Raw genomic sequence first — 18,989 nt, 5'->3', positions numbered from 1 at the left:
CCAAGATGGCGGAGAAGAAACACACGACTCTGTGAACGTCCTTACTCCCTCACAACCAATTAGATAAATCAGCCTCAGAAATAGTGCTGGACTGATAGATACCACAAGGACTGGAAGCACAACTTACCAGCTGAAGAGAATCAGGAGTTTCAACAGAAAAGGTCAGTTCCCAGGGGAGGAAGAAGAGAGGCCAGCACAGACGGCTGGGTGCTAGCATACTGCGCCGATTGCGCTGGGAAGGGCTCTGGGATCAGAGAAGCCACTGAGATAAAGGAATCTGGCACAGGCTGTTAGCTCTTCTCTGTTTATAATATAGCAGTTCAGAAGAGAAATCTAAACTACTTTTAAAAATTCAGATAGATTAGATTTTCCCAGATCCTGAGGGTGACTCAGCAGATCTCGGCACCAAGGGGTGTGGCCTCAGCTCCCACCTGAGACTAGTTAAGAGATTGACAAGTGGGCTGATACGGCCCAAGGCAACACACACTGCCTAGCTTAGCTGGAGGGTGTGGAACTCAGCTCTGGAAGTCCCAGAGAAGCGGAACCTTTGAACTAGGGACCGCGGTTTCTGGCAGACACTTCCAGTTTGAGCGCAGGGGCTTTTCACGTCACCTGCTGCAGACATCCACGCCCCACCGGGAAGCATAGGCTGGGCTTTGTGCCTTCTTTACTGTTCAATCTCAAACCTCAGGGAAGCAGCTAGAACACAACGCCCTCAAGGCACAGCAGTGGGGCTCACCTCTGAGGCACTTCCAGGGAGGGGGTGGGGGACTCTCTCCCAGAGCTCTATCTTAGCTCAGGCGCAAGAGCCGCTGCATCCATCCGGTCTGGGAGGAAGCTGGTAAAGAAGTAAATAAATAATTTCCTACCCCAGGGACAGACCCCAAAAGATTTTTTAAGTATGAACAAAAAAGCCAGAAAAACTATAGATTCCTTCTACACAGAGAGAGAGCGGGTATCCAACCCTGAGGAAGTTAACAGCAGAGAGTCAGCAGATAACAACCTAAAGGGGAACGATTCCTGCCCCCCATCACATAACTCTCTCCTAGAAGAGACTATTAAAAAGTTAAGAGAGTTTGAAGAAAAATGGGGAAAGGAAAGGGAAGCTATGATAGAGAATAACAACGTCCTGAAATTGGAGTTGGAAAAAATAAAGAATTCACAGGAGATGCAGGGAAACAAAATGTGTGAATTAGAAAAGGTTAAAAAATCACAGGAAAGTAGGATTTCTGAATTGGAAAAGATAAAAAAGTCTCAAGAAAATAGAATTTCTGAATTGGAAAGGAAAATAATTCTCAAAAAAAATAGGGAAATGGAAAAAAATTCAATAGAGCAAAATAATTCATTTAAAAACGAAATTGGGCATTTACAAAAAGAACTAAAAACTGTGAAAGAAGAAAATAACTCCTTAAAAGTCAGGATGGAACAAATAGAAATGAATGATTCACAGAGAACCCAAGAATCAGTCAAACAAAACAAAAAAAATGAGAAGTTGGAGAACAACGTCAAATACTTACTGGGAAAATCTATAGACCTGGAAAATAGATCTAGGAGAGATAATCTGTAGATCATTGGACTTCCAGAAAACTATGACCAAAAAAAGAGCCTAGATTCTATTTTACAGGAAATTATTAAAGAGAACTGTCCAGAGATAATAGAAACAGAAGGGAAAGTAGATGTGGAAAGAATTCATCGAACTCCTTCTATGAAATAGACCCTAAAAAAAGAACACCACGGAATATTGTGGCTAAGCTGCAGAATTACCACACAAAGGAGAAAATCCTGCAAGCAGCTAGAAAAAAAACAATTTAAATACCAAGGTGCCACAATAAGGGTCACTCAAGATCTGGCTGCCTCCACATTAAAAGATAGAAGGGCCTGGAACCTGATATTCCGTAAGGCAAAATATCAAGGACTGCAACCAAGAATGAACTACCCAGCTAAGTTTAGCATCTATTTCCATGGAAGAAGATGGTCATTCAATGAAATAGAGGAATTCTATATGTTTCTAAGAAAAAAACCAGACTTAAACAAAAAATTTGATCTACATCCACAAGACTGAAGAGAAACAGAAAAAGGTACACAAAACCCTTGAGAACTGTAACTCTGTTGTGGGTATATAAAAAGTACTCAAGGATAATTTGATTTTACTGATATAAAAGAAAAAAAGGGGGGTGTAGTAAAGGGAAGGAGGTCATTTCAGAAAAAGGGGAAGGAATGATAAAAAGAGGGAAACTACATCCCAGGAAGAGGCATAGAAAATACACCATATCTGAGGGAATTTAGTGAGGGGGAGAATCATTGTGTGAATCTTACTCTCATCAGGAGAGGCTCAAAGAGTAAATAATTAACATATTTGTTTTTCAGAGAATTTTCTCTCACCTCATTAAAAGGGGGAGAGGAAAAGGGAAAAGGAAAAGGAGAATAAGTGAAGGGACTTGGAGGGAGGGGGGAGGGATACTAAAAAAAAAAAAAGGGAGGGTTGCGCGTCACAAGGGGGGTCTGTAAATTAAATATCAGGGAGGGGGATCAGGGGGGTCAAGGGAAAAAGCATAATATGGGGATAATATGATGGCAGGAAATACAGAATTAGTAATTTTAACTGTAAATGTGAATGGGATGAACTCTCCCATCAAACGGAGACGGATAGCAGATTGGATCAAAAATCAGAACCCTACAATATGTTGTCTGCAGGAAACACACTTAAAGCAGGGAGATACATACAGAGTAAAGGTAAAAGGTTGGAACAGAGCCTATTATGCTTCAGGAAAAGCCAAAAAAGCAGGGGTAGCTATCCTTATCTCAGATCAAGCAAAAGCAGAAGTAGATCTAGTTTAAAAAGATAAGGAAGGAAACTATATCCTGCTGAAAGGTAGCATAAATAATGAAGCCATATCAATACTAAACATATATGCACCAAGTGGTATAGCATCTAACTTTCTAAAGGAAAAGTTAAGAGAATTGCAAGAAGAAATAGACAGTAAAACTATAATAGTGGGAGATCTCAACCTTGCACTCTCAGATTTAGACAAATCAAACCACAAAACAAATAAGAAAGAAATTTAAAAAGTAAATAGAACATTAGAAAAACTAGGTATGATAGACCTTTGGAGAAAACTGAATGGCAATAGAAAGGAATATACTTTCTTCTCAGCAGTTCATGGATCCTATACAAAAATAGACCATATATTAGGACATAAAGATCTCAAAATTAAATGTAGGAAGGCAGAAATAATAAATGCCTTCTTCTCAGATCACAATGCAATAAAAGCTACATTCAGTAAAAAGTTAGGGGTAAATAGACCAAAAAGTAATTGGAAAATGAACTATCTCATCTTAAAGAATGACTGGGTGAAACAGCAAATTATAGAAACAATTAATAATTTCACCCAAGATAATGACAATGATGAGACATCATACCAAAATCTGTGGGATGCAGCTAAAGCAGTAATAAGGGGAAATTTTATATCTTTAGAGGCTTATTTGAAGAAAATAGAGAAAGAGAAGATTAACGAATTGGGCTTACAACTTAAAAGGCTAGAAAAAGACCAAATTATAAAAAAACTATTGAATTAATAAATAAAACCAAGAGTTTGTTTTATGAAAAAGCCAATAAAATAGATAAACCTTTGGTAAATTTGATCAGAAAAAAGAAAGAGGAAAATCAAATTGTTAGTCTTACAAATGAAAAGGGGGATCTCTCCACCAATGAAGAGGAAATTAGAGAAATAATAAGGAGTTGCTTTGCCCAACTTTATGCCAATAAATTTGATAACTTAAGTGAAATGGATGACTTCCTCCAAAAATATAGGCTCCCTAGATTAACAGAGGAGGAGATAAATTGCTTAAATAGTCCCATTTCAGAAAAAGAAATAGAACAAGCTATTAATCAACTCCCCAGGAAAAAATCCCCAGAACCAGATGGATTCACATGTGAATTCTACCAAACATTTAAAGAACAATTAGCCCCAATGTTATATAAATTTTTGAAAAAATAGGGGATGAAGGAGTCCTACCAAACTCCTTTTATGACACAGACATGGTACTGATACCTAAACCAGGTCGATCGAAAACTGAGAAAGAAAATTATAGACCAATTTCCTTAATGAATATTGATGCTAAAATCTTAAATAAGATATTAGCAAAAAGACTTCAGAAAATCATCTCCAGGATAATACACTATGATCAAGTAGGATTTATTCCAGGAATGCAGGGCTGGTTTAATATTAGGAAAACTATTAATATAATTGACCATATTAATAATCAAATTAATAAAAACCATATGATAATCTCAATAGATGCAGAAAAAGCATTTGACAAAATCCAACATCCATTCCTACTAAAAACTCTTGAGAGTATAGGAATAAATGGACTATTCCTTAGAATAATCAGGAGCATATATTTAAGACCGTCAGTAAGCATAATATGCAATAGAAATAAACTGCAACCTTTCCAAGTAAGATCAGGAGTGAAACAAGGTTGCCCACTATCACCATTACTATTCAATATAGTACTAGAAACGCTAGCCTCAGCAATAAGAGCCGAGAAAGAGATTCAAGGAATTAGAGTAGGAAATGAGGAAATCAAACTATCACTCTTTGCAGATGACATGATGGTATACCTAGAGAACCCCAAAGACTCTGCTAAAAAGCTACTAGAAATAATTCAAAATTTCAGCAAAGCGGCAGGATACAAAATAAATCCACATAAATCCTCAGCATTTTAATATATCACTAACAAAATGCAACAGCAAGAGATACAAAGAGAAATTCCATTCCAAACAAATGTTGAGAGTATAAAGTATTTGGGAATCCATCTACCAAAGAAAAGTCAGGAATTATATGAGAAAAATTACAAAACACTTGCCACAAAAATAAAGTCAGATTTAAATAATTGGAAAGACATTCAGTGCTCTTGGATAGGCCGAGCGAATATAATAAAGATGACAATACTCCCCAAACTAATCTATTTATTTAGTGCTATACCAATCAGACTCCCAAGAAACTATTTCAATGACCTAGAAAAAATAACGACAAAATTCATATGGAAGAATAAAAGGTCGAGAATTGCAAGGGAACTAATGAAAAAAAACTCAGAGGAAGGTGGTCTAAGTGTACCTGATCTAAAGCTATATTATATAGCAGCAGTCAAAAAAACCATTTGGTATTGGCTAAGAAATAGACCGGTAGATCAGTGGAACAGATTAGATACAAAGGACAAAAAAGGGTACATCTATAGCAATCTAATCTTTGACAAACCCAAAGATACCAACATTAGGGATAAAAATTCATTATTTGGAAAAAACTGTTGGGAAAACTGGAAATTAATATGGCAGAAATTAGATATGGATCCACACTTAACACCATATACCAAGATAAGATCAAAATGGGTCCATGATTTAGACATAAAGAATGAAATCATAAACAGATTAGAGGAACAGAGGATAGTCTACCTCTCAGACCTGTGGAGGAGGAAGGAATTTATGACCAAAGGAGAACTAGAGATCATTATTGATCACAAAATAGAAGATTTGGATTACATCAAACTAAAAAGTTTCTGTACAAACAATACTAATGCAAACAAGATTAGAAGGAAAGTAACAAATTGGGAAAATATTTTTAAAAGCAAAGGTTCTGACAAAGGTCTCATTTCCAAAATATATAGAGAACTGACCCTAATTTATAAGAAACCGAACCATTCTCCAATTGATAAATGGTCAAAGGATATGAACAGACAATTCTCAGATGAAGAAATTGAAACTATATCCACTCACATGAAAGAGTGTTCCAAATCACTACTGATCAGAGAAATACAAATTAAGACAATTCTGAGATACCACTACACACCTGTCAGATTGGCTAAGATGACAGGAACAAATAATGATGAATGTTGGAGGGGATGTGGGAAAACTGGAACACTGATACATTGTTGGTGGAGTTGTGAAAGAATCCAGCCATTCTGGAGAGCAATTTGTAACTATGCTCAAAAAGTTATCAAACTGTGCATACCCTTTGATCCAGCAGTGCTGCTACTGGGCTTATATCTCAAAGAAATACTATAGAGCTGAAAGGGACCTGTGTGTGCCAAAATGTTTGTGACAGCTCTTTTTGTAGTGGCTAGAAGCTGGAAGATGAATGGATGTCCATCAATTGGAGAATGGTTGGGTAAATTATGGTATATGAAGGTTATGGAATATTATTGCTCAGTAAGAAATGACCAGCAGGAGGAATACAGAGAGGCTTGGAGAGACTTACATCAACTGATGCTGAGTGAAATGAGCAGAACCTGAAGATCACTGTACACTTCAACAACAATACTGTATGAGGATATATTCTGATGGTAGTGGAAATCTTCAACATAAAGAAGAGCCAACTCACTTCCAGTTGATCAATGATGGACAGAGGTAGCTACACCCAGAGAAGAAACACTGGGAAGTGAATGTAAATTGTTAGCACTAATATCTGTCTGCCCAGGTTACATGTACCTTCGGAATCTAATGCTTATTGTGCAACAAGAAAATGGTATTTACACACATGTATTGTATCTAGGTTATATTGTAACACATGTAAAATGTATGGGATTGCCTGTCATCGGGTGGAGGGAGTAGAGGGAGGGAGGGGATAATTTGGAAAAATGAATACAAGGGATAATATTATAAAAAATATATAATAAAAATTATTTTAAAAAATAGAGACAAGAGGGAGTATATTAAGCATGGTGTGTTTATATAAGGAAATCTAGGAACCAGTGAAAAGCAGAGGAGATCCAGGAATACTGTGTACATGATCAGTGGGAGACTGAAACAAGTAATTTGGTCATCATTCATTTCAGTGGGGACCCATTTGGGGTTTTCTTGGCAAAGACTCTGGACTGCTCCATCATCTCCTTCTCCAACTCATTTTACAAATGAAGAAACTTGCCCTGGGTCACACAGCTAGTAAGCATCTGAGGCCAGATTTGAACTCAGGAAGATGATTTCAGACCCAGCATTCTATCCACTGCACCACCTAACTGCCCATTTTAAAGTTAACAGACAAGAAGAGTCATGACAAGTTAACAAGCACTTGTTAAGTGCATGCTCTACTGAGGAGCACCAATTTTAGAAGTTCTGGGAGGACCTGTTCTTCACTCCCAGATGGAAGACTCGCCACCTGGGTGAGCCCGGGTTCAAAAAAAAGACACACATGCAGCCACAATAGCAAAACACACTTGTCTGTGCATGCACACACATCCCACAAATGGATGACACAGACAACCCCACTTATAACTATATGGCATCCACACAATCATGACCCTTTTAAAAATTATTTTTATTTTCAAAACATGCAAGGATAATTTTTCAACATTGATCCTTGAAAAACTTTGTGTTCTCATTTTTTACCCCCTTCCCCTCATTCCCTCCCCTAGATAGTAGTATCCAATATATGTTAAATCCAATATATACATACATATTTATACAATTATCTTGCTGCATAAGAAAAATCAGATCAAAAAGTTAAAAAAATGAGAAAGAAAATAAAATTCAAGCAAATTGTAACAAAAAGAGTGAAAACGTTATGTTGTGATCCACACTCAGTTCCCACAGGTCTCTCTCTGGATGTTGTTGGCTCTTCCAGTCCAGGTCTGTTGGAACTGGCCTGAATCGTCTCATTGTTGAAAAGAGCCACGAATCATGACCTTTTTAATCACAACCACATACACAATGATGAAATCTCTCATGTGGACACAGTCACATACTTAGGGACAGAATTCTCCACACCAACTTTGTGTGGTGGCCACAGAGGTGTCTGGGAAATGAGTCCAGGGGTTCCAATGTGCAGGTGAAGCAAGCAAAAGTGAAGATGAGAGAAGGAAGCCTACATTCCCAGTGACGTCAGATCAGGTGGGCATGGCCATAATGGGATGGGAGGGGGGGTCTGATCCTGGATTCTGCCATGCTTCTCTTCCTCGATGCCTTCTCTCCTCCCTTTGGAATTTAAGGTGCCATCTGTTCCAAGAAGCTATTCCTGCTTCACTTCTCTCCTGCTGACATTTCTTCGAGGAGACCCAAGAATTCTAGCTAGTACATATCAGAAATGTGATGAAGAGGGAAGACCTTAGTAAAGAGCTCAGATCTATGAGCCTTGCTAACACCATGCTGCTAACTAATGATTGCCCTTCTTGAAATGCAGCCCCACTGTGTTCCAGCTAGATCCTGAGAAGGGTTTTGGACAGAAGGCCCCACACTCCCCAAAACTCCCCATCCTTGCACCAAATCCCAAGGGCTTGCAGGGGAGCCAAACCTCTCCATTTGGTTCCCTGAACCCACTACCTGTCACTTTACCTTATCATTTAACTCCCTGACTGCCAGAAACCCTAATTTCATTTTAGTTCCCTAAATCTAAATCTCATCAGAAGGAAGGAAGAAAAGAAAGAGAAAGAAAGGGAAGAAAGGAAGGAAGGAAGGAAGGAAGAGAGAGAGAGAGAGAGAGAGAGAGAGAGAGAGAGAGAGAGAGAGAAAGAGAAAGAAAAAAGGAAGGGAGAAAGAAAGGAGGGAGGGAGGAAAGGAGGGAAAAAGAAAGAAAGAATGAAAGGAAAAAGGAAGGGAGGAAGGAAGAAAGAAAAGAAGGAAGGAAAAGGAAAAGAAATAAAGTGTGTAGACACCAAATTTCAAGAGCATTGTACAGAAGTATTGTAGTGACAGTGTAATATTCAGGGCCACAGAACCCATAGACTACAGTCATGTGAAAACTCCAGATTTAACCCATTGAGAAATGGAACTACAAAACTTGAGAAATTTTACATCAAAGAAACTTGCATTTTACAAGAGAAGATAGTTCACTTATCAAACAGATGAATCACAATCTTACCAATGAGGGATTAGTGGAAAAAAAAAATGAGGTTGATAAAAAAGCAAAATCAAGAGACTTAATTGAATGGTAATAGAAAAGATATGTGCCTGTGTTTGAAAGTGATTGTTTATTTTTAGTGAAATAAATAATTTTCAAATTATATTTTACTTGTTTTAATCAGCAAAAAAATTCACCCTTCCATTCTACCCTCCCCAAAATAAACTGAAGAAAAATAATTTCATTTTAAATGTGTAGTTCAGGGGCAGCTAGTTGATGTAGTGGATAGAGCACCAGCCCTGAAGTCAGAAGGACTTGAATTCAAATCTGACCTCAGACACTTAACACTTCCTGGCTGTGTGATCCTGGGCAAGCCACTTAACCGCAATTGCCTCAGGGAGAAAAAAAAAGTGTAGTTGATCAAAACAAATGTCTACATTGGTTATATAAAAACAAAACAGCATAAAAGACCCTGTCTCATTCTTCATTCTGAATCCTTCACTTTTCATTCAAGAGATGGATAGCATGTTTCATCATTAGTCCTTTAGTACCATGGTACCATGGTTGGTCATTATGCTAATAAGAATCCTAAGTCTTTGGAAGTTGCTTGCCTTTATCATATTGCTATCATTGTAAAAACTTTTTTTCTGGTTCTTCTCACTTCACTCAGCATCAATTGAGACACATCTTTCCTGATTTCTCTGAAACCACCTCCTTCATCATTTCTTACAGTATAATAACATTTTATCACCTTTATATCCATAGCTTCATCTTTTCCCCAATTTATGGGCCCAGCCTTAGATTTCTACTCTTTGCCATCTTAGAAAGTTATAAATATTTTTTATATCCTTAGAGTTTGTTTTGTTTAGGACGAATCCCTTTCTTAATTTTTGTTATTCAGTCATGTCTGACTCTTCATGAGCTCATGAAACATAGCACACCAGTCCCTCTACTGCTTCACAAAGTCTTTCTTAAACTACCCTCCCTTGAATTCCCTCTCTCTTCTCCACTTTTCTTCCTCTTTCTTCACTGAATATATATATATATATATATATATTTCTGTACCCAACTGTATGTATATTCTTTCTTCTTTTAACCCATTCAAATGAGAATAAAGTTCAGATGTTAACTTTTCCTCCTCCTCCTTGTCTAGTTGCCTCCTTTTGCACTATAACTATGGGAGACATTTCCCCCATATTTTCCTTCCTCTATCCAGTGTATTCTCCTTTCCCTCTTGGGATTCTCTGATTCTGGCTCTTTCATGATTTCTAAATACCCAATAATGTTCCATAACATTCATATAGTAATTTGCTTAGTCATTCCCCAGCTGTTTATGAGGCAATCTAAGGCATCCCCTTAGATTCTAGTTCTTTGGTTTTCATTTTTCCTTTTTAATTACACTAATACCTTTTATCATAAATTACAATAAGCATTTTTTTTCTTTTTCTCATTTTATAATGGGGAAAGGAAGCAATAGTGATACCAAAAGAAGTCCATTAAAATATTTAAAATGTACAGAAGAGAACAGAAGGAATTTCAGAAAGAAGCATAGACAAGTGGGATAATTTTGAAAGTATATGGAATGAACATGGAATTTATTATATACTAAAAAGAGGAGTATAAAATGGAGATTCACAGCTTCTGTTGTATATATTGAATTTTTTTTGGTGTTTTGGGAAGAAAAATATTAAGTTCATGTAAAACAAAAATTGGTGTAAATTGCCAAATCATTTTCCAGTTTTCCCAGTGGTTCTTATAAAGTAATAGTGATAGTTGTATAGGATTTAATGAACATTAAACTACTGAATTGACTTCCTTTTGGATCTTGGCCAAGTTCTTTCTTTAAGTTTTATTCTTTTGGTTTGTTGAGATCTCAATTGTTCCAATTTTTCTGTCTTTCAACATTGCTCTTCTATTTCTTGTTGCATCTTGATATTTTGACATTCTACTTCAACTACTGTCTTTAAAGGTGTTCACTATTTATTAATCCTTTCCAACTTCAAAACTGATTGTTCTTGTTTGCATTTCTGAATTTATATTTAGGAACTTGAATTTCCCTCACATTTAAAAAAATTATTTGTGATTTCATTGATAGAGGGAATTCTCCCTCCATCAATTGAAGCTGGCACCTAGTTTTATAGTTACCCAGATCCCTGAGCTTCCCTTTGTTACCTTCTGCTTAACCTTTATGTAGCTTACTTTATATATATTTGTTTGTATGTTGACTATCCCATTACATTGTAAGCTTCGTGAGGGTAGACTACCTTTTGTCTCATTTTGTATCTTCAGTACTTAGCACAATGACTGGTGCATAATAGGCACTTGATGCTTATTGATTGACTAATTGAGTGATTTGTTGACAACTACTGTTACCATGTATCAGAGACTGGACTTAAATCTAAATTTCCCTAATTCTAAATACTACACCATGATGCTTCCTTTTAATTCTTTAAAAGTTTTTCAACTATTCTAGAGATCAGGCTTCTTGCAATAGTTCTATTCTCATTTTGGGGGATTTGTAATTGTTAGCCCAATATACGCCTCCTCCTCCTCCAAAATTTCTTGGAATTTTGGGGGCCATATAATCTACTTAGAATATTTGGAGTTTTTGGTTTATTGAGTACTTCTGTCTTTTAAGTGCAGTATTTTCTCTAGAGGGACTTCTGTCTCTTCCTCCTATTTATATCATTTAAATATGTATTCCATTTCAGATAACATCTTTAAATCCTATTTCTTGTTCTGTGATGATGGATTCATCCCTTTCCTACAATCTTCACTTTTGTAGGATTTCCTCCAGAACAAGTTCACTTATAATGAAGTGGGAGAGATCACTTTTCTACATTTCTTATATTCTTCAGATTTCTGTCCAGAGTGGTGTTTGCAGTTTTCAATAAGACATTTCCATAGTGAAAGCTGTCCCATGGTCATTACATTGCTGTATTTCTCCAATATGACTCCTCAGACAGTACAGGTCCTTCTTCTGACTGAACATCAGGGGCATTCATGTTTCTCTCCAGTGTGGATTCTCTGATGTTGAGTGAGGTTTGAGCGCTGACTGGATGATTTTTCACATTTCCCACATTCATAAGGTTTTTCTCCACTGTGAATTCTTTCATGTGTGGTAAGGGCTGAACTCTGGCTGAAGGCCTTCCCACATTCTTTACATTTATAAGGTCTCTCCCCTGTGTGGATTTTCCCATGTTGAGCAAGATTTGAGCGCTGGCTAAAGGATTTTCCACATTCTTCACATTTATAAGGTTTCTCTCCACTGTGAATTCTTTCATGCATAATGAGAACAGAGACCTGGCTGAAGGCCTTCTCACATTCCTTGCATTTATAGGGTTTCTCTCCAGTGTGAATTTTATGATGTTGAATAAGATGGGAGCTTCGAGTAAAAGCCTTTCCACATTCCTTACATTTATAATGTTTCTCTTCAGTGTGTATCCTCAGGTGTTCCGTAAGATATGACTTATGTCTGAAGCTGAGCCACATTCATCACATTTGTAGGGTTTTTCTCCACTGTGAATTCTCTTATGTTTAATAAGGGATGAAGAGTAGGTAAAGACCTTTCCACATTCTTTACATTTAAAAGGTTTTTCTGCAGTGTGAACTCTCTGGTGCTGTCTCAGGACAGAGTTCTGACTAAAGATTTTTCCACATTCTTTACATGTATAGGATTTCTTTTCAATGTGACCCCTCTTATGTTGAATAAGGGTTAAACTCTGCTGGAAGGCCTTCCCACACTCCTTACATCTATAAAATTTCTCTTTAGTGTGAACTTTGTGGTGTTTACTAAGTGCTGAGCTTTGCCTAAAGGCCTTACCACATTCCTTACACTCATGGGGTTTTTTTCCACTGTGAATTCTTTTGTGTGTAATAAGAGCTGAAGTCTGGCGGAAATATTTCCCACAGTCTTTACATTTATATGGTTTCTCTTCGGTGTGCACTCTCTTGTGCTGAGTAAGGATTGAGCTTCTACTAAAGGCCTTCCCACATTCCTTACATTTATATGGTTTCTCTTTAGTGTGAATTCTCTCATGGCAAGTAAGTGTTGAGCTTTGGCTGAAGGCCTTCTCACATTTTTTACATTTGTATGGTTTCTCTCCAGTGTGAATTCTCTGGTGTTCAGTAAGTCCTGAGCTCCAACTAAAAGACTTTCCACATTCTTTACATTGAAATGGTTTCTTTACAGTATGAATCCTCTGATGTTGGACAGGACATGTGTTCTGGCTCACAGCCCTTCTGCAGTCCTCGCAGTCAGAGGATCTCTTACCCTTCTGATGTGGAATAAAGATTGGCTGGTAATGAGAGAGATTCTTCAATCTGTTATTAAAGCATGATATTGAGTGCCAAGATTTTCTCTCAAAGTCAGTACATTCATAGTCCCTCTGACCACTGGATGTTTCCTTGGGAAAGAGAGTCCATTCACTGAAGTGTCCTTCTTGGGAAAGAACTTTCTCTGGAGCCTCCACTGTAAGATTTGTTATTTGCTTCCACAGCCTGAACTCCTTAACAGAACCTTCCTCCAATGGATCACTTTGGACAATATTTCCTCTTTCCATGAATATGCCTAGTGATCCTCTGTGCTTTCTCACTGATTTCTGGTTCTCTGATCTTGGGTCCCAGGCTGAAAGGAACAGATAATGAAGAGTATTTGCTTCTAAGTTGTAAGAAACCTCAGAGGGCTAGTCCAGCCCCCTTTCCAAAATCTTAAATCTCACTAGTGAGATGGTCATCAAAAATGCTATGACACTCTTGGGTGCACTGAGACTCTAGGCCATTGTACTGTTGTCCTCTACCCTGCTCAGACCACATCTGGATTATTGTCTTCAGTTCTCATTATTAAGTGTTATAAAGGACACTGAAAAGTTGGAGAGCCTCTAAGACAGTAGAGGGCCTGGGGTTTACATCATACAAAGATTAATTTAAGGAACTGGGGCCATTTAGATTGGAGAATAGGAGATCATAGAATTATAAATTCAGAGCTGGAAGGGACTTTAGAGTTATTGAGTCTAATTCCCTCATTTTTTCAGATGAGGAAACTGAGGCCCAGAGAAATGGAACAATTTGTCAAGAGCCATACAGCTGATAAATATCTGAGACTAGTTTGGAATCCAAATCTTGGGGACTCCAGGTTCAGTGGTCTGTCCCTAATCTCCATACTTCCAGCTATTGGAGATCTCATGGATTCTTTTTGGCCCAGAACTAGGACTGATAGGTGGAAATTTCAAAGAGCTCAATTTAGATCTGATGTAAGAAAATCATCCTAAAAACTAGAGTTGTCTAAAAGCAGAACACCTCTTCTTTGAGGTGGTGGATTCTCTATAAAGCTATTGCTATTACACTGATGTACTATTTAAGTCCTTAGGGTATTTTGGTGGACTAACACCTAGACATTTTCAGTATGTTGAAATTATTTTGATTTAATTATTCTTCTTGGATTAGTATTCTCTATTAGTTTATTTTATTTTCCTGTTTTACTGACACTATGCTGTTTTATTGAATCTCTGAAGTTTTGTATGTAAACAATTACGTGATTGGGTAATGCAAATGATTTTTCCTCTTTGTCTATGCTTAATTTCCTTTTCCTGTCATATTTCTACAGCTAGCCTTTCTAGAATTATCATAAAATAGTCATCTTTGCTTTACCCCTGTGATATCATTGAGAAAACTTCTAGAGTCAAATAATGAAGGAATGATCAGTTGTGTCTCCAGAAGACTAAGGATGGGAAAAATGTTCCCCACCTCTTGCAGAGACATGATAGATTGCAAGTGGAGAACGGAACATAAGTTTTGTGGCCAAACCAATGTGTACATTTGTTTTGCTTGACTATATTTACTTGATACAAAGCAGGGAGAGAGGTGGTATGGTTTTTAAGGGAAGAGGATACTTATATTAAAAGAAGAAGACCATCAATGACATTTTTTTAAAATTTACCAAAGAAAGTGGAAGTAAGTTTGGAAGGAGACACAGAGAAGCAGGGGCAGTATTGGTATTATTGTGTGATATAGGTATTTAATTAAAAACACACACAAATCAAACCAAACTGGAGCATGAGATACTTGTTCATACTTGTTGATGTTTGTTAACTTGACAATACAAAAATTTAAAAATAAATAATATGAGATCTTTCTTCTTTTGGTTTTTCTCCCTTACTTCACAATTAATTTCCTTTCTGCTATGTGCTTTAAATTATAAGGCATTATTAGAAGGCAATGATAGAATCTTAAGACTCTGTTTGTTTGTTTTTTTTTCCGCATCAATGTTACCTCTGAGAAGGTCCTTGCCTGGAAACATGTTAACTCTGCCCCATTAATTCTGTTAGCTCTAGAAGTTAGATGCTTTACATTGTAGAAGAATCCTTTTGTTCCCATGCTCTCTGGTGTCTTGATAATAAATGAATGGGATATTTAAAGATTTTTCTCCCGAATCTATGTAATTATGGAATTTTAATAATTTTATTACTGGTAGTACAGAGGATAGTGTCTAGAAGACCTGAGTTCAAATCTGGTCTCTGACACTTACTAGTTGTGTAACCTTAAGCAAATCACTGGTTTACCTTGATTTCTTCTACTGTAAAATGGGAACAATGAAGGCACCTATCTTCCAGGGATGTTATGAGGATTAACTGACATGACATTTGTATAAGCACTTAGAAAAGTACACAGTTGGTACTTAATAAATGCTTATTCTTCACCCTTAATACAATTTTAAAAATATTTGTCATTTTTCTATTGTCGAACCACGCCTACATTCTTGGCATAAATCTAATTTGGTCATAGTGAATAATTCTTTGTTTATACTGTTTTGCTAATATTTCTTTTTTTTGCATCAATACCCACTGATGATATTGATCTATAGTTTTATTACCTAAATATAAGACTAAGAGCTGGATAATGAGGGAAGATGCCTCCTTTCTCTTTCTCTCTCTCTCTCTCTCTCTCTCTCTCTCTCTCTCTCTCTCTCTCTTTTGGTAAAGCATTTCTATTTCGCAGGTTAATTATTCTTTGAGTGTCTCTTAGGATGCATTTATAAATTTACTATGACCTGGGTTTGCTTAGATCAAATTGTCTGGATTTTCTATCTTTGGTTCAGTTGCTATGGGTACATAACACAACAAAATCTCTCCAAAAGCAAAATTGTTATTCTTGACCTCAGGTACAGCAACAATGAAAATGGATATGGTGAAAAAAGTCAAGAAGGGAAACAACTTTTTGTTGAAAATTATTAGAGAAAAGGAATTGATGTTTATGTTATATACATGTGGTAAATGACATCTAAGTACCTAAAAGAAAAGCTATATGAACTACAGGAGGACTTGGATAGTAAACAACCATTGGTGGAGAATTCAACTTATCTTTTTGAGACTTGGACAAGTATAAGGAAGTATAGATTCTGTACTGAAAGATGGAAAAATTAAAAATTATGGATCTTAAATGGTTAATGAATGAGTACCTTGTGAAATATAGATCCTTTTCAGCATTGCCTATCACCTCTCCAGAAACTGACTTCATGGCACTGCATGCAGAATTCAATTCATCAATGCATGCAGAAAAGCAGAAACATGAAGCATGTGCTTTAGAGATAAGAGGAATAGAGTCTGGACCCATGATTTCATTAGTAGATGGAACTATTATATGATGAAGTTCTATCCACATATGCATACGGGGATCTTCTTGGTTTTGAGTTTCCTAGAGCTCTGAGAAGTTAAGTGATTTGTTCTGAGTGACAGACATGGCTGACTTATGTCAGAACCAGGGTTTCCAAGTCAGGTCCATCTGGGTTTGAGGCTGCCTCTTAGCATGTGTTGCTTCTGTTCTGCTGTGTTCTGAAATGATGCCATATTAGTTTTTTTTTTAACTTTTTAATTAAGCATTTTTTATTAATTTTTATAATTATAACATTTTCTTTGGCAGTACATATGCATAGGTAAGTTTTTTTTTTACAACATTATCCCTTGTACTCCCTTCTGTTCCAAGTTTTTCCCCTCCTTTCTTCTACCCCCTCCCCTGGATGGCGGGCATTCCCATACATATTAAATATCTTATAGTATATCTTAAGTACAATATATATGTGCAGAACCGAATTTTGTTGTTGTTGTTGTTGCAAAGGAAGGATTGTATTCACAAGGTAAAAATAATCTGGGAAGAAAAACAAAACAAAAACCAAAACAACAACAACAAAAAAAACAATGCTCACAGTTTATACTCATGAAGTGATGCCATATTAGTGTCCATAACAATATGAAAACTTAGAATGGATCATTGAAATATGAACAAAAGACCGAGATTTAAGTGGAGATTCTATGACACAATTATAAAATATGAGTGAGTCACACAAAATGATTTTAATAATGATGAGGTAACAGAAAAAAAATTGTGGGACACAGCTAAAGTAATCCTTCAGGGAAAATTTATGTTAATAAAAATGAGCAGTGAACTGACTGTGCAACTGAAAAAAACTAGAAAAGTGACAAGTTATTAACTTCAAGACAAACACAAATGCAGAAACCTGGTAAATCAAAGAAAGCAAAAATAATTAAAAATTTAAAAGACAATTGAGATGGTGAATATCAATTCATTTGTTTAAGTCATGTCCCACTCTCTTTACTTCAACCAACAAACTTGCTCCTCCTAAGCATGCAAGCTCTTCCCCAGGAAAGGCCGGAACTAGAGAATTGTCAAGTACCGACTTAGCACTTAGTAATAACCTAACAACTCTCCATGACCCTTTTGGGATTTTTCATGGCAGAGATATTTGTATAATTTGCCATTTCATTCTCTAGCTCATTTTAAATGTAAGGAAACTGAGGCAAACAAGATAGGGTGACTTGCCCAAGGTCATATAGCTAGTAAGTGTCTGAGGCTGGATATGAACTCACATTTTCCTGACTTAAAGCTTTGGACATTTTTTTTTTAAGATTCAAAGCCAGGGGACAACTAGGTGGCACAGTACCAGCCCTAAAGTCAGGAGAACCTGAATTCATATCTGGTGTCAAACACTTAACACTTCCTAGCTATGTGACTCTGGGCAAGTCACTTAACCCCAATTGCCTCAGAAAAAAAAAAAAAAAGACTCAAAGCCAGACAAGCCATTAATTAGTTTTGTTTTCAAAAGAGAGGAAGAACAAACAAAAATATATGTAGTGAAAAAAGATAAATATGAAGAGAACATTTATTGTTACCAATGACGTGTCAGGTCAACTGAAAGCTTCAGAAAATGGAGGCAGTGGTAGAGAGGCCCCTCCCTGAAGGTCCCCATAATTCACTGGCTATGGAGCATGGGAACTGGGGGCTGGGTGAGGATTCAATGGCTCCTTCAGAATGGCACATTCTGTGACTCATCTATACCTTAGCTCAGCACAGCTGAAAGAACTTGAGAGCTGAGCCTTTCATTTTCAAGATGGCACGTTGAAATTCAAAGAAGAAGCGCTGCATCCCTTGGCTTTCCTTGGGTGCCAGGCAAGCTGGAGAAGCCAGAGGCTCCTTTTCAGAACAGGGTTTGTAAGGCATTGAAGTGAAGGAAATGCTAAGTTTCCATTAGAGGTGACTGAAAATAAAAGTCTTGATTTTCTCCACTCAGCTCACAAGCTTCCTAAAATTGATCTGCCATCCCAGCTTATGCGTCCCTGACCCAGTGAATGGAAAATGAATCAGTTGGGAGTTGAGAGTCCCCAGAGTTGGAGTCCCAAAGCCATGAGTTTGAATCCTGCCTTGGAAACTTACTCGTTTGGCTATGGGATCCCGGGCAGGAACCCTGGACTTCTTCCTTCATCTGACAAGTGGTTGCCTTGACGTGGAGGAGCTGTAAGGGCTCCAGGATCATAGAAAGGGGAAGAGTCTGCAGAAATGAGGCAGTTCTGGGTGTGCTGAAGGCGGGGAAAGATCAGGAAGGACTTCCAGAGAAGGGTGGGTGTTAGGTTCTTACTAAGTGCTAAGTCGGCACTTAATAATTCTCTAGTTCACACCTTTGGTTCAGGCCTTTAAGGGGAGTTTACACCTTTGAAATTCTGAGGAGGAGTTTACATAAAGTAGATTACACCTTTAAAAGGAGTTCTGAAAAGGAGTTTACACAACCTTTAAAAGGAGCAAGTTCATTGGTTGAAGTATTTTCTCACAAGCTCCGTTGAGTTCTCACTACAATCTCTGCAAGGATATAAG

At 37.2% G+C, this 18,989-nt stretch overlaps 1 protein-coding gene across 1 annotated transcript in view; it reads right to left on the bottom strand.

Annotated features, from left to right (window-relative positions):
- Positions 1-11,507: 11,507 nt before the first annotated feature.
- LOC141564985 (uncharacterized) overlaps positions 11,508-18,989 on the bottom strand; it is a 9,630-nt gene continuing 2,148 nt past the window's right edge. The window contains 2 exon segments of the mRNA XM_074307904.1: positions 11,508-12,310; positions 12,313-13,455. Of these exon segments, the coding sequence (XP_074164005.1) occupies positions 11,820-12,310; positions 12,313-13,455 (1,634 nt within the window). The 3' untranslated portion in view covers positions 11,508-11,819.

Source organism: Sminthopsis crassicaudata, chromosome 3, assembly GCF_048593235.1.
Source record: "Sminthopsis crassicaudata isolate SCR6 chromosome 3, ASM4859323v1, whole genome shotgun sequence".
In the NCBI taxonomy this organism is placed as follows: Eukaryota; Metazoa; Chordata; class Mammalia; order Dasyuromorphia; family Dasyuridae; genus Sminthopsis; species Sminthopsis crassicaudata.
The sequence above is the reverse complement of the archived record's forward strand: the minus strand, read 5'-3'. Positions and strand labels throughout refer to the sequence as shown.